At 48.9% G+C, this 23,017-nt stretch overlaps 1 protein-coding gene and 1 pseudogene across 1 annotated transcript; one reads left to right on the forward strand and one right to left on the reverse strand.

Annotated features, from left to right (window-relative positions):
- Window positions 1–1,888: 1,888 nt before the first annotated feature.
- Window positions 1,889–8,784, reverse strand: LOC149331116 (uncharacterized). The gene is made up of 3 exons (XM_089555396.1): window positions 8,620–8,784; window positions 3,528–3,764; window positions 1,889–3,119 (listed from the first exon to the last, which is right to left on the reverse strand). Exons 1-3 carry the CDS (start codon window positions 8,748–8,750, stop codon window positions 2,810–2,812), a joined length of 678 nt encoding a protein of 225 aa, XP_089411522.1. The 5' UTR covers window positions 8,751–8,784; the 3' UTR covers window positions 1,889–2,809.
- Window positions 8,785–19,603: 10,819 nt separating this feature from the next.
- LOC149331117 (THAP domain-containing protein 2-like) lies at window positions 19,604–20,907 on the forward strand (annotated as a pseudogene).
- The last annotated feature ends 2,110 nt before the right edge of the window (window positions 20,908–23,017 follow it).

The following is a 23,017-nucleotide window of genomic DNA, read 5'->3' on the forward strand; positions in this document are numbered from 1 at the left end:
TTAATGCTTGGTCGCGAGAGGTTACTCAGGAAGAGCGACCTGAGTCGCATAAGCCCCACCGGTGGCAGCACCTGCCATCGCAGCATAGAGGCGCATCGCTTAACAGCTGTACCAATGCGTCAGGAGTAGTGTGAGGACTCCCAAGGAAGTATGAATGCCAAGTATAGAATGACCAATTCTGTTTATATGGGCATTATCCCATGAAGGCGGTCGTGTAACATCCTTAAGGCGGAGGTTAGGTGTACCCTCTATTTTTTTTTTTTTTTATGGGACAAGATTATAAGGCCAATTGAGGGCCGTCACAACAGAAGGTTGTTTCGGATGAAGTGGTCAAAAGCACCTGACCGTATGAGGAGTGACCACCAGCCGATTTTTGTATTTGCTGCCGTCTTCCGTGTACGTGGTTCTAGGATCTGCCATGTCAACTGGGGCAACAGGAAGCGCCTATACTGTGTTTCTGGTCATGTTATTGGCAAAATTATTTCTAGTAAAATGACAGCAACAACGGCGCTGACGCTACCTGAGCATTCTATAGTCCGGGATTTAAAACTCAAGCACCTCTGCGCAGCGCGCAGAAGGGCGGAGCGACAACGCATGGGGAAGAAGGACGACGTAGCTTTGGGAACAGCCTTCAATAGGCTCAGTTCTTCCACTCGACGACACATGAACAAGCTCTGCAGGTCACAATGGGTCTCCTTCTGTGCTACCATGACTGCATTCTCACTGATGATGAGAATATGGCGAGTCATCGGTAGTCTTGCTGGAGAATCTCGCCCATGGAAGCCACGTGATGCTCCTGCAATGCGCAATCAAAACCTCTTGCGCGCTTGGCAGAGGAATTAGCAGATAGTTTGAACGTTCAAATTCTTGAATTGACCTCTCTCCTGCACCTTCTTACTCCGCTTCTGTCATAAACACCCCCTCACGCTTAGAAAGCTTCAGGCAGCGGACAGAGGCCTGAGACGCCGGTGTTCACTAGGACCCGACGGCATCACAAACCAAATGCTGCGTAGCCTGCCTCTGAAAGGTATTAAGACGCTCCTAAACTACCTCAATAGAGCTTGGGAGACTGGCGACGTTCCTCCGTCATGGAAGGTGGCTTGTGTTGTTTCAGTGCTGAAATCTGGCAAACAGATCACGGACATCCATGGCCTCGCATCATCCTGTAGCACTGACATCCTGTGTGGGCAAGGTGGTGGAGAAGCTGGCAAGTCAACTCTTATCGGGGTGGCTCGAGGACAGCAAGGCACTGCCAACATGTACGACTAGACTCCCCACAGGTCGAAGTGCGCAAGATAACGTCTTGGACTTCGTAAACCCCATCGAACATCAGAGAGCTTTCGGTTTCAGCTATTTTCCTTGGCGTCTCAAAAGCTTATGATAGCGTCCTTTAGAACTCAATGCTGAATCGTTTGCAAGGAATAGACATACGGGGCCATCTGCTAACGTTCATTCACTCCTTCGTCAGTGGTCGTGCAATTAGACTACGGTTAGGGAGCACAATAAGCACCGAAAGGGCTGTATCGCGAGGTGTGCCTCAGCGAAGTGCTCTTTCCCCCAAGCTTTTTAACGTTGTAATGGCTGGCCTACCCGATTCACTGCAGAAAAATCGCAGGAATGTGCGGATGTCGATTTAAGCAGTCGACATTTGTGTTTGGTTTAAGGGCTACCAAGACATGCGATTAGCCCTGATAGCTCGACAGGCCATACTTTCGGTGCAAGATTACCTTCAAGGCATGGGATCATCTATCAGTGGAAAAATCCGGCTTCACCCGTCCTGTTTCCAGGTAAAGAAGACGTTATGCGCGGTTGAAGACAGGCCTTGGTCACTCTGGTATTCGCCAATTCAATCACATGCGCTTTTTCGGCGTTATTATTGACTCCCGCCTACAGTGGCTACAAGTTGTGTACTCGATTGTCTCATCGTTATCCTCGGGTCTAAATGTGCTCGGTAGAATCGCAAGTGAGCAATGGGGATACCACCCTTCCTCAGTGGTCGCTCTTCACGAAGCATTGATGATAAGTTACATGAAGTGAGAACTGCCTTTAACTTTCCCTCGAAACCTCAGCTTGAGCGTCTCGAAATTTTGCATAAAAAGTGCCTAGGAAGAGCACTTGGAGTTCCGAAGACGGCAGCGAACAATGTCACTGTTCATGAGTCCCTATCAAAATCTCATTGGCTTCTCGTGTCACAAAGAATATCAATGCAACTTGGCCACCTCGCAGAGACGGTAGCTGGGCCAGCACCTCATTCATTCGTCATTCTTCTTCGCCATTCGTCATTCTTCAGCGCTTATGTAGGACATCGCCATATGCATGCTCCGCACTCTCAGCGACATTAGAAAAAGCGCTGTCATATGGCTACAAAGGAAATCTGTGCAACATGCTCCGAATCTCTTCAGAGTAAAGAAACTTTCTCTTGTTCCGGGGATTTAACACGGGGCCACCATCTGTTTCAACAAGTAAGCTGTTAGCGCAGGGCTGAATTCACCAACATTTCGAAGTGCGAGCAATGTTAGTAAAGTATGTTGAACATCAGCGCCGACGATAGAGAATATTTTGAAATAAGGAAGTACTCATTAGAAAACGTTACTGTTCGTGGTCGTCAGCAGACAACACCAATTTTATTAACTGTTCTAGCAGAAAGCACGGCTCGCATACCTTTCTACTGGGAATAACGGAAATAAAATCACACAGGTCTCGCGTTCATTCATATAAAACGGAAGACGTGTTTTGTGTTTGTATTACAATACGCGGTTCCCCCTCGCAAACTTCGATGAAGAGAGAGTCGGGGCTTCGTTCGCTCAAGTCAGTAAAGGCTTGCTAGGACATTCGCAGCACCGGAGTCGTCTCCTACGCCGCCGCTGCTGACGTCATCACCAAACGTGACGGTGATGTCTTCTTCGTCAAACTTCCCCAGCGTATTCACGAGGCGGATGGGTCGGGAAGGTGAGACCACTATACGTCCAGGTGAGGTCACTGCGGCCGACGGTTTCCGCCGCTTCAAGGTCGCCTCTCGAAGGCCGTAACGCTGTGTGGGCACTACTGTGGACTCCACGCCAGCTTCCTCCATAGTGCTATTGTCTTCGATTTCGGTGCCGATGTGAAATTTCGCAGCCCTGAAGGGAAAAAAAAAGTATTACGTACAAAATCCCTGACGATGACTGTCCGGAAAGCATTCACAGAATAATACTGCACAGGTTTTACTGTAACCTCGTTGCCGTAACGACCTGTCTGTCGAGAGTTCAGCGCCCATCCTATCTTGTGTGTTGGTTCTTGTATTCGCTCTCTTCGCGTTGCGGTTTCCGTCTATTAGGTATGTTCCAGCTAACCAGGTCGAAAGTCCTTATTCAACGTATTTCTTGTACAGTGGGCTCTATTTGATGTCTACGAACGCAGCACGATTCAGCCATCACCCTGGTTAACCTCGTTGCCGTAATGACCTGCCTGTCGAGAGTTCAGCGCTCGTCCTGTCCTGTGTGCGCCTTCTTGTCTAGTTTCCGTCAATTAGAAATGTGCTCACTCACGCGGCGGCTTTGCTGGTGCCGTTCCTGCCTAACACCGGGTCAACGGGTCTGGTGCCGTCGTCCGAGCGAGCCACCCTGCTGAGCAGCGCAAAGACCAAGACGGCCACGAAGATGCACAGCGCGGCCGCGGCCACCAGGCCCAGCCGCTTGGCAGAGCCCCACCCGGCCGGAGGGGGGCGCGGCAGGTCGCGCGTCTTCAAGTCCTCCAGCACCAGGTAGCCTTGCTCGACGCCGTACCTGCACATAGTCGCTCCGTAGATATTGCGAAGTGTGGGAAAAAAATGGCTGTGGTTTGGCTCTGGTTAAACCTGGAGTGACGCGAGAGCTCCGCCGAGCCGCCTACTTATACAGCTGGGACACCTCTCCCCCTCTCCACTCCCCTCCCCACTCGACACGGCGCATGCTGTTTCAGCTCGGTTTCGCCGGCGCTGCTCCGCACCACGTGGCCAACCGGCTCAAGGCCACGGTGCCACCAGGGAGCTCAACGGGTGCCACGCTGAAGGCTCGAAGAGCTGGCGTAGTGTAGCTCTCGCTACAAAATCTCGGGGCGTTAAAATAATCCCAATTTCAGTGACAGCTGTTTTGGGTCTGTAGTGTGTAAGGTAGCGTGCGCTTTATGATCCGTGGGACCCAGAGACAATTCTTGTATCACGTGACTCATACTGTGACCAGTGGGTCTGATGGCGATAGGAAATTGATATTGATATATTATGACGTCATTCCGTTACGTCATATTATTCTACAGTATTATGTAAATATGACATCGTGCTGCTACTTATGACATCACTTCATGACGTCATAAGATTACAAGTGATGTCCGAGCGTTCTGGCATTAACAGCTAACGCAGAAACACTTGCTGAATATCTGAGAACTAAGCAAAAAACGGCGTGTTCCATATTTAAAGTTCAACATCTGTATTTTTGTTTGTGGTAATGGAAGTGGTGGTAATAGTGCTTGTTTGAAACGAAAAGAAAGTTGAATCACTCCTGCCGCCATAACATTATTACTGACTGGTGGTAGCCTAAATTAAACCACAGCAGCAAGATACGGGAAGTGAAGTAAGGTGTGGTATGGTCTGTGGTAGTGTTACAGTCTGACTTCACGTCATCCCCTCCACGTGAGCGGCGAGAGGTGACGTAATGAACGGCTCCGGAGTGAGGAAGGACGGGCTATAAGATGTAAACGCAGATCTTGTTGATAGAATGCGGACAAGATCAGAAAGAGGACTGCTGAGGTTCACATAATTTTAGGGTTCGCTGTAGCTATTTATTTATAGTGACTTGGTTGGTGTGTCAGAGCATCGAAAAATTCAGGGGGGCACTTTGTTGACCTAAAGTGCGGTGAAGCGAAAGCCTTTAGCACGGTGTTGCTGCTTGTGTCACTGATGTGTGGTGAAGATAATAATTAAATACACGATCGTTTGTGAATCCTAAATGCTGGAGACACTGGAGAGAGTTTCGGAGGCATCCGTCTGATTCGACACCTGTTAAGCAGAAGCCTACGGCGCCAGTAGCTAATTCCCCCCCTACCGTGTCCGTCTGAAGTCGGGAGGGGTTAGGAATGGTGACAGCGGGTCGCGCGCCTCGGACGCTGCCCAAGGCCGCGGGAAACAGGGAGCAAGGGTCGGCGACCGTCTCCCATTGAAGAGAGATGAGCTGTCAAGTGGGGGTGGGGACAATAAGGTCGGCGCCTTCTGAAACCACCCGACTGTCATGTTAAGCGGTGGAGTCGACTTTGCTGGCGCCTCGGAATAGGCGAATGTTTCAGGAAAAGTGCGCGGTCCGCCAGAGTCGGGCTCTGGCGAGCACTGGGCTCCGCCCACTTGTATCTACGGTGCCATCGCGGCAGTATTGGTTGAAATTGGGCGAGAGCAGATTTGATAAAGCTCCGCCCAATTATCCAAGGTGTTAAAACCCGCTGCGAACAAAAAGCAGTCTCGGCCGATTTTCTACAGCCCTTTCTTTAACAGCCTTTTTTAAGCCGCCTTTTTCTCTAAGTCCTTGTATTTTGCTCCAGTCTTCAATAAATCATTTTTTTCGGTCAAGAAGTTTGGATGGCTGCCCCAACCGGCAACGTGTCGCCGGACGAGCTACGAAGACGTGAAGTAGCATTCGATCATACCAACCGGCCATTCCGACCTTTTTTAACTACGCCTTTCTGCAAACACTCTCCAGCGTCCTAGTCAAGAACTTCATACGCGTTGGCGGGAAGTAGCGTAGCCATTAGCACGCTCGGCTGCAGGACGGAAGGATGGTGGTTCGAATCCCATCGTGCACAAATATTTTCTTCTGGTCTGACAGAAAGAGAAAGAGAGAGAGGCGATTGAGAGCGTGCGGCAGCGGCGGCGGCCCCGGCACGCTAGCTATGCGCCGCTACTGCGCATGCGCAACTGGCGAGCGCAGCGGCGGCACTTCTGAACCACCCGCGCAGCGACGGCGGCGGCGCGCCAGCTGTGCCCCGTGTGACGTCACTGCTCCTCGCGCATGCGCAGTATAGCCTTTCCTTGGCTTGGCGACTAGCGTAGTGTTGCTTTCGCAACAAAAGCACAACTGCGCGCCGAGCACTAGTACGAGATAGCTACGGACACATCATCACTCTGAACAGAAAGAAGCAAAAAGGGTGTCCTGTCCTCTAGTGCACCACTTCTTATATAAAGGAGTGCGCTGGAGGACAACTCACTTCCTTTTTACTCCCGTGTAGGCGTATTCGGGTCCAGAGTGCATGGTTAAAGTGACCCTGCACAAACTAGGAAACAGGCATAGCTTCCGCAATTTTCAGCCTCGCCCGCGGTCAGTCAGCTTCTTGCTGTTAAGCTTCTTGCCTACAAGTCCCTCGTTCGAACAAAACTAGAATATGCATCCCCCATTTGGAGCCCTAGCCAAATCTATTTGTTAACATCACTAGAATCGCTACAGAACCGAGCCACTAGATTCATTCATTCATGTTATTCATATGATATCAGCATATCATCTTTAAAAGCAGAGTTGAGCCTAGCAAACCTTGCCTGTCGTCGTCGCATCGCCAGTATGTGTTTATTTCAGAAGTTTTTTTTGCAGCTCATTGCGTATTCCACCCTACATTAGCCCTCCAGCACGTATTTCACTGCGCCTTGGTCATCCCCTGCAAGTTTCCCGTCCACAGACTCATACCACAACGTTTGCTGCATCATTCTTTCTTCGCTCAGCCAAAGACTGGAACGGCCTTCCACACGATGTCGCTGCAACCACCTGTCCATCCTCATTTTTGAATTGTATAACTGCCATATTTAACGAATAACATCTTTGAACATAAAGTTTGATTCTATCTGTACCCACCCCTTATGTAATACCCGCTACAGGGGGTCTTTAAGGTAATAAAGTGAAGTGAAGTGAAGTGAAGTGAAGTGAAGTGATGTCACGCAGTCGCAAATATAGCTGCAATGGGCTGCGCCACGAAAAAGAGGAGGACAAGAAGAAATATATCACGCACGTCTTCCTTGTCACGCACCGTTATGAATGCTATGCACCTATGACGGACCAACCAGTCAACTCTTCGTCTTAGCCTCCATGCAAACCCTGGACTTTTCAGTTACAACACACAACGCCGGCTGAACCGCGATACTGTTAAGAACTTAGGGAGAACCCTGCGCAATTTCTGTCGTAAATGTGCGGCTCGCATAAACAACAACGTGCATAAAAACACGACCTGTATATATGCTATCATGTTAAAATGCAAATAGATTTATTGCCAGTGTACCTCTCCCCCTGTCCTATGTACTATCCCCTGACCCCTTTCATTTCCTTTCTACACACTACCTGATATCCTTTATTTCCGCTGCCCCAGCTCAGGTGCTGCCAGCAGCGATAGCAGATGCCGGGGCTAGCAACAATCTTTTTCCTTCCATTTACCATGTTTAATAAAACCACTTACTACTACTCAAAAGGCAACGAGATAGCTGTAGAAGATGAAAGCCATCAGCTCTGGTGACATAACCTCACGTAGCACCACAAAATAAAAGGTTCTGCCTCTAGGCAATTTCTGAAAGGGACATCTGTTGCAGAACTAGCATAGGAATCGGAGCGTTCGATGTTTTGCCTCTGAAAAGACACTCTCAAGGCCTATGAATTCCATGAAGCAAATTTGCTGATCCTTAGATTCGTTACAAGGCGCTTGAAAATCCACCGGGCTTATTTTTATGCGTGTGATACCTTTAGATTAGATCTTTAGATTTGTGAGACATAATAGGTACAGAGGGCAAAACGCATGCCTAGAACAACCAAACTGTGTGTTCCGGAGCTCCCAAAGCCACTGCGACCAAGAAAGCAAAAAATGACGATGAAATTCTATGAGTTTAACAGCACATGTTTACATCCAGAGCATTTTTAACCAAATCTTATGGCTAGTTATCGCGTGTTACGCCTGAAACACGCTCAGAGCGTGTTCTAGACATGCGTTTTGCCCTCTGTACATCTCCAAACTATCACCAATGCAGTAGTCAATTTTAATTGTTTGTTAAGAAGATAAGCGGAGAAACCTTTCGCTACTGCTAATCAGGTGAGTCGAGAATGAATGTTCCCTGTGTAGTTAAACGTGAGTCTCGAACTAGGCTTTGTAAACGCCGCTCAAAAACCAATTGTTCCCGAAAATGCGTTTTGTGGGATCTTGTGACCGAGGTGAGCATCGGATGGGTGCTCTCGCGGACGATTCGGAATAGCTAATGCACTCAATGAAGGAATTTAGAACCTCTTTTACATCAACTTTTACCGCAGAATAACGCACCCCCACCTCTCATATTTTCCTCTCATTCCTCAGTTCATGAAATGCAACGGCATGTCGGAAGTACTGAATCACTGACAGAACTAACGGAAGGGTGGCAAAAAGATAGTGGTGTATGCTTGCTGAAGATGCAGTTGCCCGTTTCCAGTTTGCATGACAAGTGCTCGTCTTGTGCCGTTGTGTTTTTCCATTGTCCTTATGTTTTTCGCGCTGTTCGCCACCCAAGTATCTCAACGAACCAAATACCCCAGCTTGCAATTCTTACTCGTCATTTATCCAAGAATCCGCAGGATTACTCAATGGTCTTCACAGAGTAGGGCAAGAGTGGCACATTACCTCGGTAAGGCGGTGCCCACCTGTGGTTTTGGAGGCTCGTAAAACTCTTGAATCCGCTCGGGAACGACCGACATGTTGGATCGCTTGACCGACGTAGTCTGAAACAAGAAATAAGTCACAATTTCCATCATGCCCCGATTTAGGGACGTTTGTTAGTTTCTCATTGCGCACCAAATGTGGCACCACTTCGAAACTGAAATGCTCCTAAGGGCCGGTATCGTAATACCACATCCCTGTTTGTCGTTCCAAGGCCGCTATTCTCCTTGGTTTGATCTGCGTCAAATAGGGTTCTGTTGCGTCACTGACAAAAAGACGCCACCAATGACAGATTCACTTGTAAGTTGTACCAGAGTAGCGACAAGACTGTTCACGAGTGTACGGAAGCGCAAGAGAATAAAACAGCTGACAGCGCTAACAACGATGGCTAGATCACACGCACGAACAGACCCACACTCAATGTGTGGGTTTTCTGGAAAGCGCAAGTCTCCCATTGCTGCTATCTGTTCTCGCAGCACACCGAGAGGATAAGGGTAGACTGAAAGCCACAAATGGTCCCACTAGCGATTCCTTGTTTACAAAAGGAACTCATCTGTCATGGCGACGAGGGGGCAGTGCAGTAGTATGCATTAGTAACAGATTTTGGCCCAAACAGCGTATATTCAAGGGCACCAAAAATGAACCATCCAACCAACCAACGCACAAGTTTTGTTTTATGTTCTTTTTCCATGTCCTTGTCTCTTCGGCCTTGGTGGGATTGTTTCAAGAGCATTTTGTGTTTCTACAGCAAAATCATGCCTACGAAAATGCACCCTTCGCATATGCCGCGACTTCGAGAGTAGTGCATCTGCAGGATGTCAAGACGGCGACGTCGCGGGATTAATTTCGACTCTACGTGCGCACAGAACTGATCTGCCTCACAGGCCGGGTGCCGGGAAAGCAGCCCTGCTCAATTATTGCTACAAGATCCGGAAACAACATGCGAGAACCACCTGCCTTTCGACGAGATCGCGGTTGGAAGGCGAAGTAAGCCGTGCTCTTAATGGCGACCAGTGGCGAGTTCCACGAAACGCTCACGTTCGACGGGAGCAGAGCAGAACGATGAAGCGACCATGCGGAACGGTGACTTCTTCTTCTTCTTCTTCTTCTTCTTCTTCTTCTTCTTCTTCTTCTTCTTCTTCTTCTTCTTCACCTCTTTATAATGGCACATACCCACTTGGGGGGGATAGGCCAAGGTGTAGTGGTGATGATGATGATGATGATGTCCTCGGGCTGACTGGCACATACCCACGGCGGGGGATTGGCCAGGGTGCATAGCGGATACAAACGCACTCATGTACAGGGAATGCAGTATATTTAAATCTAAAATTTTGGGACGCAGAGCTAGAATTTGTACAAAACAAAAAATACGGAGAAAGAAAAGTTGTGAATTCACATTCTAGCAGAGGAATCTACCAGATGAAAGTATATAATCGTGAATAAAATCGAACACTGGTTTCAGGGCATATCCCTTGGCGCTTGCCCTGAAGGATAAGAGAATCGGAATAGATAGAGGAAGCCCAAGCCGAGCGAGGGGGATCTCCAAGTAAATTCTACGGAGAGCAGCGAGCCGCCGGCAGGAGAGGAAAAAATGTTCTATAGACTCAATTTCGCCACAAGACTCACAAAGGTTGGATATCGAAAGCCCCGATCGGCATAAATAAAGATTTAGCCGCGGTATCCTGCAGCGCAAAAGGGTCGTGGACACCTCACGTTGCCTCGAACTGCACATCCGCACACTCCAAGGAAATGCCAGGTGTTGAAAATCCGCTGCAGCGAGGAGAGGCCCATGGCTCAAGGTGTGGAAACGCTGGAATCGCTGAAAGCGTGCTAGAGTCAAGTGAACAGTATTTGGGACGAAAGGGACAATAGGACCATCAAGGGCAGACTTTGCTAAAAAATCAGCCCTCTCATTAGAAACAATGCCACAGTGCCCAGGGACCCAGTGAAAGCGAACTTCTGAAACATGTGGAGGAATAAAAAATTGAAGGGAACGGCTCATAGGAGCACCACTACACGCTAATTTCTTTTTCCTTCACTCTGTCTAAATCCTTTAATGGCTCCCACTGTCGTCCGTCCGTTAGCAAAGCGTGTCACGTTTAACTCGGGAACTAAAAGAGATCGACACGATGACTCCCTAACGCCATACAGCACCAGAACTAATGTTTTTAGATATTCTTTTTTTCCTCGCACGATAACAGATTGGAACAACTTACCTCTGCCTCTTCTAAGCAGCATTGATTCAATTGAAACATTGAATTGCTCTTAAATGTTTTTCTTGTCTGCTTTTTGGTTGCCCAAACTGATCGTGTTTTTGCCTTGCTGCATGTTTGACGTTTCATTTTTTGATATTGCTTACTTCTGTTTGTTTGTTTGACTTTCCCAAATGAAGAGCTCGGTTTGCATTTCGTTTAGTCCTTGTTTTGCTCATATTCTATTGCCCAAAGAACAAGTGTTTTAAAATTATTATTTGCTATCTTCGTTCTGTACACTGATGTCATTTGTATGCCCCTCCTGCTTGGGCCGTAAAGGCCTGCAGTATTGAATAAATAAATAAATAAATAGGTCGGTCGGTCGGTCGGTCGGTCGGTCGGTCGGTCGGTCGGTCGGTCGGTCGGTCGGTCGGTTGGTTGGTTGGTTTATGGGTTTTAACGTCCCAAAGCGACTATGGCTATGAGAGACGCCGTAGTGGAGGGCTCCGGAAATTTCGACCACCTGGGGTTCTTTAATAGAGGAGGGAAAAAATGAACCTATAAGCCAAGTTTGATGACCATAGATTAAATAGTTAATTAATTGTAGGCAAAAATGTCGAAATTGCGTCTAAATACCGCGGACGTCGACATAGCCACGGGAATGGTGTGACGTCACATCCACCGGAAGTCACGGCGTAGTAAAAATTGTCACAGAACGGTCGAAATAACGTCGGATTTGCGTCAAATTAGATGGCAAAATGTGTAATTCAGCGTAATTAACACTGAAGATTCCCGAAAGATGTATAATTTGGTTATGGATATAGCCACGGGAACGGTGTGACGTCACATCCAACGGAAATCGTCACGGCATAGTGTCCTCGGCTTTCGCCTCTCAACGTTTTAGTTGCCAAAGTGTCCTCTAAATTTTAACTATACTCCTTAGTAAGAAAGTGTATAAAAGCTGTATCTTGCCAGTATTGACCTATTCAGCACGAACTTGAAACGCAGGAAAAGGCTCGAAATTAAATTAAGGACTGCACAACCAGCCATGACGGTAACGCAGACAGCAATGAAAAGTGGAGTGGTTTAGGGAACAAGCGTTTGGTAAAGATATTTTAACTGCAATTAACAAGTGGAAATTGGCATGAGCAGAACATGGAAGGCGCAGTCAAATAACCGACGGTCGTATGTTTAACGGAGCGTATTCGAAGACAAGGCAAAGTGTCAGGCGCGCGGATGAGATGAAGTTTTCAGGCATGTAGGGTGGCTCCAGCTGTGACAGGACAAGGTTAGAGACCAGTTAGAGAGTCATTGGTCCAGCAGTGCGCTTAGTTGGGCTAATGATGATGGCGGTGATGGTGGCGCCTTTCTTGTTATTCTTTGGACCAAGTTCATAGCGTGATGGTAACCACTTTAAACTTACCTGAATTCCAGCAATTGTTTTTTCGAGTTCTGATGTTTTCGCCCATGCATTCTGGACAAACCCTTCTAGTTTGCACGGCTACTGTGTCACAGCATAACATTGTCTTAATTTGTGCCTGCTTAGCACCACTCAAAACCACCACCATGTTATCACTACAGTGCGGCTTCGCGCATGGCAGAATTTTAACTGCGGTGAGGCCGTCCTTCTCTTTATCAAGCGCTGAGATCATCTGGTTTCTCCAACGGCTGTTGCTGCTGCTTCTGGGCATCTGCCTAGACACTTTGAGTGCTACTGCTCCTCCTGAGTCTACGGGCCTCTCGACCGGCTCCAACCGAGCCGCTATCACTGCCGCGTGTAGACGCAAGCAGATGACAGATAAGAAATCGAAAGCCCCACGTCGTAGCAACCGGGTCTACTGAACAGACTACGACGGCTACTTAGGCAACACCCCTGTCCCAGATCCCCTCTAAACCCTTACTCCTTATCGCCCTTAACAGTAAACGTTTGTGCTGTCAATTCTTGATATCCTCTGGGGTCGTGAAATTTGATATTATACTGGCATATTCTTCACAACTTACACTTGACAGGAAATGTATTGATGCATTGACTTCTTGCAGGTCTTTCGATATGCGGTACTCCGTGCAAGCAAATAACTATTAGCATTTTCTGCCTTTGCCAAAAGCCACCAGGCAACAGGGTTTGTTTCATCACCATATATTTCAGCTTTTAGGGCACCGCTTAATTAAATCTGTGGCAGATAAGGATAGCCCTAGTGCTCATCGTTCGAGACCTCTTGGTCTTTACTGGTCGCTTTTGGCAAAGAAGATGCTTCTGACCCTTGGTTCCTATCCAACTGCACTGTAGATTAAACTGATTCCAAAGTTTCATTCAGAGTGTTCCAGGTGACTAGAATGCAGTGAACACACAGTTCAGCGCGACATGAACACACGCCAGCTATTCCACCTTTTACAACTTTTGAGTGCGCACTATCGAATGAAGAAACTTTTTGATCAATGAGACTAAGTGAAGCTTAGAGGAAGACAGAACTGTCGGGTCTCCCGGTGTTCCACAAAGACACCGTTACTTCATCTTCAGCCCATATACTACCTGCACTACCTCCACCACTGCAACACCATTACAAACCAGTTACAACACCATTACAACAAATCACCATTATATGAGGCCCTGGGCGTGAGGGCATCACCGTAAATGAGCGTGTTCATGCCTTTGCCCGGGAACCTCGGGTTCGGGCACCGCTGGATAGCCTCCTCAACCCACAACCATATGCTCACACCCGAAACGACTTCCTCGACTACCGCGCCGTCATACAACACCACAGGCAAAGCCGTATCGCGTACCCTCCTCCTCACTCCCCACTAGACCACTTACAAAGCACCTCGCTCACATCAGCTCAATTTCCGCACCTGTTCCACACCCGCCCTGTTCCCTCCAGACTGTGACATTTTCGAAGCGAGACTCCACCACACTCGATCGCTACATCTGGGAATCCAATCTGTATCCCATCCATTCACTCATCCGCACTAACCTCCTGAAGGACCGTCTTTCTGGCCAGGCGTACAAGTGAACAGCTCAAGCGGATTGACCGGGCCATGCTGGAGGGGAAGGCCAGAGACCTCATGGACTGAGAGTCCTACCGGGAAGATTTGCAACTTTTGAATAAATTCGGTCCCTCTCTCTCTTATTTCTCTCAGTTTGTGTTTTGATTATAAATTACGCACCTAGCGTCCGTAAAGTGCACACGGTGATCCATCTATATACTATACTGGCATACTATTCGAGGACGCAGCGGCAAATCCGTGATGTTCCAATCGAGAAATGTTCGGCTTAAAATAGGGTTCAAAGAGAAAAGAGAACAGACCTCCCGCTTGGGTAGTGCCGAAAGCAGACGAGGCTGGGGCTGCAAGCCTAGCGTTGCCATGTGTACTAAGAGAGAAGAAGAAGAAGCCTAGTGTTGTCTGCGTCCGCCAAGGGATATGCCCTGAAACCAGTGTTCGATTCTATTCACAATTACATAATTTCATCTGGTAGATTCCTCTGCTAGAATGTGAATTCACAACTTTTCTTTCTCAGTATTTTTTGTATTGTACAAATTCTAGCTCTGTGTCCCAAATTTTAGATTTAATTATACTCCATTCCCTGTACATGAGTGCGTTTGTATCCGCTATGCACCCTGGCCAATCCCCCGCCGTGGGTATGTGCCATTCAGCCCGAGGACATCATCATCATCATCGTCCGCCATTCGAACCGCAGCAGCAGTAATGTTCACGTCACACAGCTCATCGGCGACATCGGTAAGTTGGATAAAGTGTTTCCTACAATTTGCTGTCTCCGAAGCAGAAACCGCAGTTGTCAACAGCAAACGAGGAGCCCAAACATCATTCAAGCTTCAGGAAGATCCATAATAACCGGTGGTCATACGAAGTAACGGAATGGGTTCAAGGGGAAGGCAAAAGCGTCGAGGCGCGCTACAGTCATGTGGACGATGAGATTAGGAAGTTGCGAGGTTAGAAAGGCCACAGTTGGCACAGAGCGTGGTTAATGGGAGATCAGTGGTGTGTGTCTTTGTCCTACAATGAATGTAATGATGATGAGGAAGATTATCGCTATTACATGCTATGCCATCGAACTGCTCTCACTCGAGGCAGTGTTTCACAGCGTGAAAGAATCCTCACTTGGTGGCGCCCGGCATGCGCTTGTCTGCCCTCTCCACTCGTACCTGTCTTTCTGCACTCTTTATGTCAATATGGCACGCCAACTAGTCCCTTACCTTACTAAGCTTCTCGCTTGGCTTTAGTCGGTAAGCATGCCTTGGTCGCTGCAGGACGCATTACGCGACGCCCTGTATGACTTGTGAGTGGCCTGCAGTGAAGTGTCACCATATCTGGGGAAGCAATGACGCGTACTATCGGGGACAAAAGTCTCCTGGACGGGTGAGTCGCAACCGAATCCGATAGCTTTAAAGGGACAGTAAGGAGAGCTCTATTAATATTTTTTTAAAGAAAAATCCGATAGTTCGGCATTTCATGGCTTTGTTGCCACTTGGACGGCAGCGAAAGATGCATTTATTTCTAAGAAATTTGGATTCGAAATTGAAAAAGTTTTTCCCGCCGCTGTGATTCAAACCTGGCATTCTCCTATGGCGACACAGGACTAAGTGACGTGTCCCAGTGTTTCTAGAGCCATTGGTTCTAGCAACACTGTTTTGTCCTATGACGTCATCACACTTGTACTTGCGAGTTTGGCCTGTGGCGGCGATGCCTGTATTTTGGTTCTTGCTCTTTTCTACGTTGCAAGAGCTTTGTTGTTAGTATGAGTGGTGTTTTTGTAATCAGGAGCTGGTATTCTGTCGATACAAGCCAACTTCAATTTCTCCTCAGTGTCCCTTTAATATTAGACAGTGGCTCGAGACCACACTTGTACAGATGAATTTTGACTCGCATTCTCCAATTTCGGGTAGCGAAACTAAGCGATCTTTAATAGACGTGCTCGTTAAGTGCCTAGATTGCTTTTTGGGCGTCCTGGAGACCTTTGTCCCCAATAGTACTTCCTTGGTCACGGCTTCCCTCGCGGCACAGATGAATTATTAGCGCCTATGTGTCTGTATACGTGAAAGTTGGGCGAATCGGTTCCAACCTGACATAGTTACAAAAGCATATAAATCTACGGAGGGATGTACAAATCCAAGTCAGCACGGTGCTGGCTATCAGCTGATTCCTTCATTAAAAAGCCATGATTATATAGGAAAGTTAGGGCCAACAATATAAACATATAGTATAAAGAGAGAGAAAAGCAAGAACAATTGTGCAAAGATAAATGAAGATAAAAACCTCACGTGCTCAGGCCAGTCAAATGCAAGGACATCCACCGGGTGCCACCGCTCTTGAAGTCAGTCAGTCACGAGAAGCCAGCGTAGTTGAAGACAACGCAGTAATCCTCTTGTGCTGATCGAGTGATCACTTCTCAACGCACGTTTGTCCTCCTTACTGACTGGTACATTCCGAGAGCAGGGGTTCACGCTGCATGTCTGCACTTGACTGGCCTGCACACGTGGGACTTTTAACTTTCTACTTTTGCTTTTTCTTTTCTATCACTTCAGACCTTGATTGTTTTGTTGTTCTTGTAAGGGGCCGTTGCGCCAACGACCGTACCGTGTGTCACCGGCCGAACGTCATGTCATCGACGAACAGGTGAACGACATGCTGCTGCGGGGCGTCATACAACCCTCCCACAGTCCTTGGGCCTCCCCCGTAGTTCTCGTCACCAAGAAATACGGCTCTATTCGCTTTTGCGTGGACTACCGCCGCCTCAACAAAATCACTCGTAAAGACGTCTATCCTCTGCCCCGAATAGATGACGCCCTTGACTGTCTGCAGGGCGCTGAATTCTTTTCATCTCTAGATCTCCGTTCCGGATATTGGCAAGTCCCGATGGCCGACGATGACCGCGCCAAAACAGCCTTTTTGACGCCAGACGGGCTGTATGAATTCACCTTAATGCCGTTCGAATTATGTAATGCCCCCGCAACATTTGAGCGCATGATGGACACCGTAATACGCGGCCTCAAATGGAAAACCTGTTTGTGCTATCTCGATGACATTGTTGTTTTTGCCCCGGACTTCCAGACTCATCTCGCACGCCTTGGACATGTGTTGAAATCTCTCACTGAAGCTGGGCTACAACTAAATTCGAAGAAATGTCGCTTCGCAGCCCGACAGTTGACAATTTTAGGCCACATCGTATCTAAGGACGGTGTGCTTCCCGATCCAGCAAAACTTTGTGCTGTGTCTGAGCTCCCGAAGCCCTCCACGATTAAGGAACTTCGCAGTTTCATCGGCCTATGCTCTTATTTTCGGCGTTTCATCCGTAATTTCGCTTCAATCACCGCGCCTCTGACTACGCTTCTTCGCGCCAGCAACGACCTCAGCGGCTGGAATCCTGCCTGTGACGACGCATTGAGAACCTTGCGTCGCCTGCTTACCTCTCCGCCCATATTACACCACTTCGACCCCAATGCGCCCACTGAAATCCACACAGATGCCAGTGGCGTTGGTACTGGCGCCGTCCTTGCGCAACGTAAACCGGGTTTTGCTGAGTATGTTGTTGCATACGCGAGTCGCACAGTGGCGAAGTCGGAGTTTAACTACTCTGTGACTGAAAAAGAGTGTTTGGCAATCGTTTGGGCGATAACAAAATTTCGACCTTACTTGTACGGCCGACCTTTCGACGTCGTTACAGACCATCATTCATTGTGTTGGTTGTCCACCCTGAAGGAACCCAATAGACGCCTTGCTCGGTGGGCCTTACGCCTTCAAGAGTATGACATTCATGTGGTATATCGCTCTGGCCGGAAGCATCACGACGCCGACGCTTTGTCACGCTCACCTCTGACCACTGAACCTGCTTGCCCTTCCCGCGTCGACTGCGCTTCCTTATCGATGACCACCATGGCCACCGAGCAGCTCAAGACCCCATGTATCGGTTCTATTTTCAACTTGCTTTCGAACCCTTCCGTCACCTCGGTCCCACGAGCACTGCGCCGTCAAGCTGCTCACTTTAAGATTCGCGATGGGCTGTTGTACCACCGCAATTATATCTCTGACGGCCGAAAATGGCTCCTTGTGATCCCGGGACACTTACGTTCCGAAGTGTGCGCCGCCTTTCACAATGACCCAGCAGCCGCTCACGCCGGTGCTTTCAAAACTTATACACGTCTTCGCCTCAGTTATTACTGGCGCGGTATGTACACCTACGTACGCTAATTCCTCCGTTCTTGTTCAGACTGTCAACTCCGCAAGCCTAGTCACCACCATTCCACCGGCCCCATGCAGCCTCTACCTTGCCCATCCAGGCCTTTCGATCGGGTTGGCATTGACCTGTACAGACCGCTTCCCTACACCGCTACAGGAAACCGCTGGATCATTGTCGCTGTCGATCATCTGACACGGTACGCCGAAACCGCTGCCCTTCCCTCTGCTACGGCGCGGGATGTTGCAGCCTTCCTCCTGCACCGCTTCATACTTCGCCACGGAGCGCCACGTGAACTTCTGAGCGACCGTGGGCGTGTGTTCCTGTCCGAAGTCGTTTCATCCCTTCTACAGCAATGCAACGTTACCCATCGCACCACGACGGCTTACCACCCGCAGACTAACGGGCTGACTGAAGCCTGGCCCGCATGGAGCGCTTTTTACCCGCGAAATCGCGTCGCGCGCCCAACGCCCGCGCCGGCGTCAACGAATTCACTCCCGCATGGTCAGCAGCCGAGCGGCGCGCGCTACGGGCGCGTTGACAAGATGGCTGCGCCCTGCTCGCCCACTTCGGAATAAATACATGTCACCGCTGTATTCTTCGACGTGATAGCTCGCTCAAATGGTAGCGTTCCGATTTTATTTCACGTACTCTAGCCCACGCGTACAGGTATAAGCCATAACTAGCCCCTGTTTTTCAGATAATTTGGCGATTTTCAAGCTCTTAGGCCTAACTAAATACAGTGTGTTTACCTCGCAAGAACGACACCTGGTGAAGCAGTTGTCTAGCTTTTAGTCACTTGCTACATTTTCATCTATTTGCAGTTTTTCTTCTTGGAACAAAAAAAGGCTCGCAATGCACTCATCGTAGTTATCAGTAATTACGGATAAAAAATTTATTCAAGTCGATGTGTTTTGGCGTCTTGTCACTAGATGGCACTACCGTTTACGCGTGCCCTAAAGTCACTGGAACTCTTTAGCGTGCCCCTGATACCCTGAGGGACGGCGCGGCCAGCTAAAAGCGACTCCTCCGAAAGATAACACGCTGCTCGGCCGTTTCGGCCGAGAAACTCGAAGCCCAAGCCTCGGTACCCTCGGAGCGCCAAACGCCTGTCTTTCCGGGAAGCATGACGCAGTTTTGATGGTCAAGCTACAGTGCCAGAGAGAGCTCGCGAGCGCGTCTCTCTCGGCCGGCGTGGCTCCGTCCACAGTCACGTGACGCCAGTTCTGGCTCTCATTGGCCCTCTGTCGCTGCCCTCTCTCCCGGCGCGGCGTCGACGTTTTTTTCTGTTTGGACAGAACCCAACGATTTGGCAAAAACGTCCTCTCAAGCGGCAAAAAAACGCTCTGGTGCCGTCGACGCCAAGGAGTTTTATATATCCTCCTTGGTCGACGCCAAGGAGAATATATAAAACTTGCTGGAGTGGAGGGGGCGCTTGTCAAGTGAAGCCGGCCGCCGCCATCTTGCCAGTGGCAGAAAGCGCGCTTGACGCCGGCTCGCGCTGCTGCTTTGGCGCGCTGTTTGAGTGCAAGCTGACGCGACGGGCATGCAAACACCAGCGGTTTGATAATGGTTGCCTCTTGCGTTGCCTACGGATGTGCAAACAGGCTGAAGAAGGGTTGTGGCCTCACATTCCACCTGTAAGTACACGAAAACGTGTTCAATTGAGCCCTACGCGCGCGTTGTCGAGTGGCAGGTTTCCAAAAGATCCCGAGCTGCGGAGCCTGTGGGAGCGGGCCGTTCGCCGTGAAAGATGGCATGCAAAAGATGGCGATCGCCTGTGCTCCGTACGCTTCGCGTCCGAGTGCTTTGACTTCGCGTCCGAGTGCTTTGACCGCACCGGACAGACGACGCGGCTGCGCGCGGGAAGTGTGCCTTCTGTGTTTCCTGCTTTTCCGCAGCACCTACAGAAGCCCGTGAGTATTACTGGAGAATGTTAAACCATGACACGCTAGGCAGAATTATTCGCCTTTCTCACGTGAGAAGTGTTCGTGGCATTAATACGGCTGCCGAAGTCGAGATTCGACGAAGGTTCTTGTCGGATAGTGGATGGAAGCAAATGGAAGGAAACGTCTGAGCTTCTTGTCGCTAGTGTTTCTTTTTTTAGTATCGTGCTGAAAAATTGTGTTCGTGGAAAAAAGGAGTGCCGTGCGCGCTATTTTTTTGCTTCGTTGTTGAAAAGAAGTTATTGTGATTGCGTGGTAACAGTTATTGTGATTGCGTGGTAATATGGAAGCGCCCTTCACCCTTCTGTAAAATCGTCTTATGAAGCACTAAGTTCATGGTAAGAAATGAAACCCATTTGCTTTCGCAGCTACACTTTTCTCTTACTTGAGACTGAACAAAAATATGTGGTGTCCATTTCAGGTAAAAAGGAAGCGTTCAGAGCGCAAGCATGAAGACTGCGAAATGCCTGAAGTTGGAGAGCCATCAAATGCGTTTTCGCCGAGCAAACAATAGTACAAGGACAAAGTCAGTGCCTCTGAAGAAGAGATAACACAGTTGACGAAGAAAATTAAGATGTTGCAGCAAACGAAGCGAAGGCTTGCGAAGAGAAATGAGACAGCACAAGAAATCATAAAAGAAATCAGAGAACGAAAACACCTGTCCGAGGAAGGCTCGCACGTGTTTGCATCTGCCTTTTCAAGTGACATTCAACAACTTCTGTGCAGGGCAAGCAACGAACAAAAGGGCAAGTACCCACCTGAGCTCCGTGCGTTCGCGCTGACATTAAATTTTTATTCTCCAGCCGCATACGAGTACGTCCGATCCAAATTCAATGGTGCCCTTCCGTCACAGCGAACACTTAGGGATTGGTATCGATCAGTCAGACCAGTTCTGTCAAGGGTGGTTATCTTCAATCACCAGTAGGTTGCCTCTCACCATTATTTTTACTGTGCGTCTGATTATTAAGCTTTTTTTCCTTAATATTTGTTCAGGTTAACTGCTTTCTACATGCCAGTTGGCTGCTGATGGATGAAAAATAAACGTTTACAACCCCAACCGCTTGCTTTCATTGTTTTGTAAGCGCGAGCAACTTCATAGGCAGCGCGAAGAAGCACGAGCGCGGTTGCGCACTGCTGCTTTTTGCCACTGGCAAGATGGCCGCCAAGGCTTCACTCTCCCGCATAGGCGCGTATAGGCGGCTTCCACTCCAGCAAGTTTTATATATCCTCCTTGGTCGACGCCGACGAATCGCCCGGAAAAACGCTCCATGCGGGCCACGCTTGAACGCTTTAATCGTACGTTAGGTGACATGCTGTCAATGTACATGGCAGCGGACCATTCCAACTGGGACGCCGTACTACCCTATGTCACTTACGCTTACAACACTGTCATTCAGAGTACTGGTTTTTCGCCATTTTTCCTGCTCTACGGGCGTGAACCTTCGTCCCCACTTGACACCATTCTTCCTTACCGGCCCGATTCCTCGGAATCCACAGCTGTTTCCGCAGCCTCTCGCCACGCTGAAGAGTGCCGGCAGCTAGCTCGGGCGTTCACATCCGCCTACCAGGGGCGCCAAAAATAGCGCTTCGACAGCACGCATGACAATGACACTTTTCTACCACAATCCCTTGTTTGGCTCCGTGTATCTCCTGCCTCACCTGGCCTCTTTTCCAAGCTGCTTCCGAAGTCCCATGGGCCCTACCGCGTCCTGGAGCGTACTTCCCCGGTTACCTGCATCATCGAGCCTTTCGCCAGATCACCGACGACGTGGGCGCGAGACAGTCCATGTGTCTCGCTTGAAGCCACATTACGACCCATGCGTATTGACGTCGCCAGGATGGCTCTTTTTTCCCCGGGGGGCCGACTGTAAAGAAGACGACGATCAGCGCCCGCAATGGGAGCGCCAACGCCTAGCACGAGACGAGAGCGCTGACTGTTCGAGCCTGGACGTGCTATTTTGCTGCTCCGCCTGGTCGCCCCGGCCAAGCGTCTTTTGCCAGTAAAGCCCCTTACATTCTTAACTGTCCCATATAATCAACGCTTCAAAAGAAAGGAATCATTTGCCAGTCAGGGACATATTGTCTTGGATTTTTACTTCCTTCCGCCATCATACGCGCTGTTGTAACGGTGTCAAGTGTACGTTATCAGATAAGCTATTTCGGCCACGGAAGCGAGTTAACAGAGAAATCAGCAAAGTTCTAGTTGAAATGTTTAAACCACCGCAGTGGCGCATTCTATTGGACGCCGTCTTCTGTTTCACAAACAATACCGCCCTTCAACTAAACCTCCAGAGCAGCTCCTGCTGTCTAAAAAACTAAGCCAATTTTCTCAAACTTGTAGCAGTCGGAACAGCTTCTCTACTCGGTCAAATGTTCAGGGAAATCCCCAAGGTGGAGTAGATTTGTAATAAGGGAGTAATTGTCTCCCTTATTAACTTGTCTAGTCCCCCAGTGTTCTCAAATTGATGATTCCTAACATTTTTCTCATCTTCGTTTGACATAGCTTACACTGATGTGGTGAATTCGGTTGTCGTGCAGCTTTCGCACTCCTGGGAACGTCAGTAATTAGTTTCTGAAACATATTCCGTTTCGTGGGAGTCCATGTGGGGGGGGGGGGGGGGGGGGGGGACTTGTGAGTCGGGACTTTCATGCCTTCCGCACACATTTACTGCAGCACTTAACAACACTTGTTCTTAAGAGTGCCGTCTGGTAGACTACCTGAGCGTTACCATGTTATTGTATGTATCACTGGGACATGACCAGCAAATAACGCACTGTCAGTCAAGGCAGCCCGGTAAATGATGATATTATGCTTATTAGCTGTCAGGTGAAATTTCTTGAACACAAATTTTGTTTCCCTGCTCATATCCACACAGTTCTGAGCAAGCACTCCTCGCCTTTGAAGGCGAAGTTCAGCATTTTTCATCCTTTAAATCATCCCGTCAGGAAGCTGTGCGGTCCAAAACGCCAAGTCATGCGATGTAGCCGTGGGATAACTCAATAAGTTCAAACAGCCTGCTAAAAGCACACTTGCA

This window comes from Amblyomma mixtum, chromosome 8, assembly GCF_055824585.1.
Source record: "Amblyomma mixtum isolate Tamu chromosome 8, ASM5582458v1, whole genome shotgun sequence".
Lineage (NCBI taxonomy): Eukaryota > Metazoa > Arthropoda > Arachnida > Ixodida > Ixodidae > Amblyomma > Amblyomma mixtum.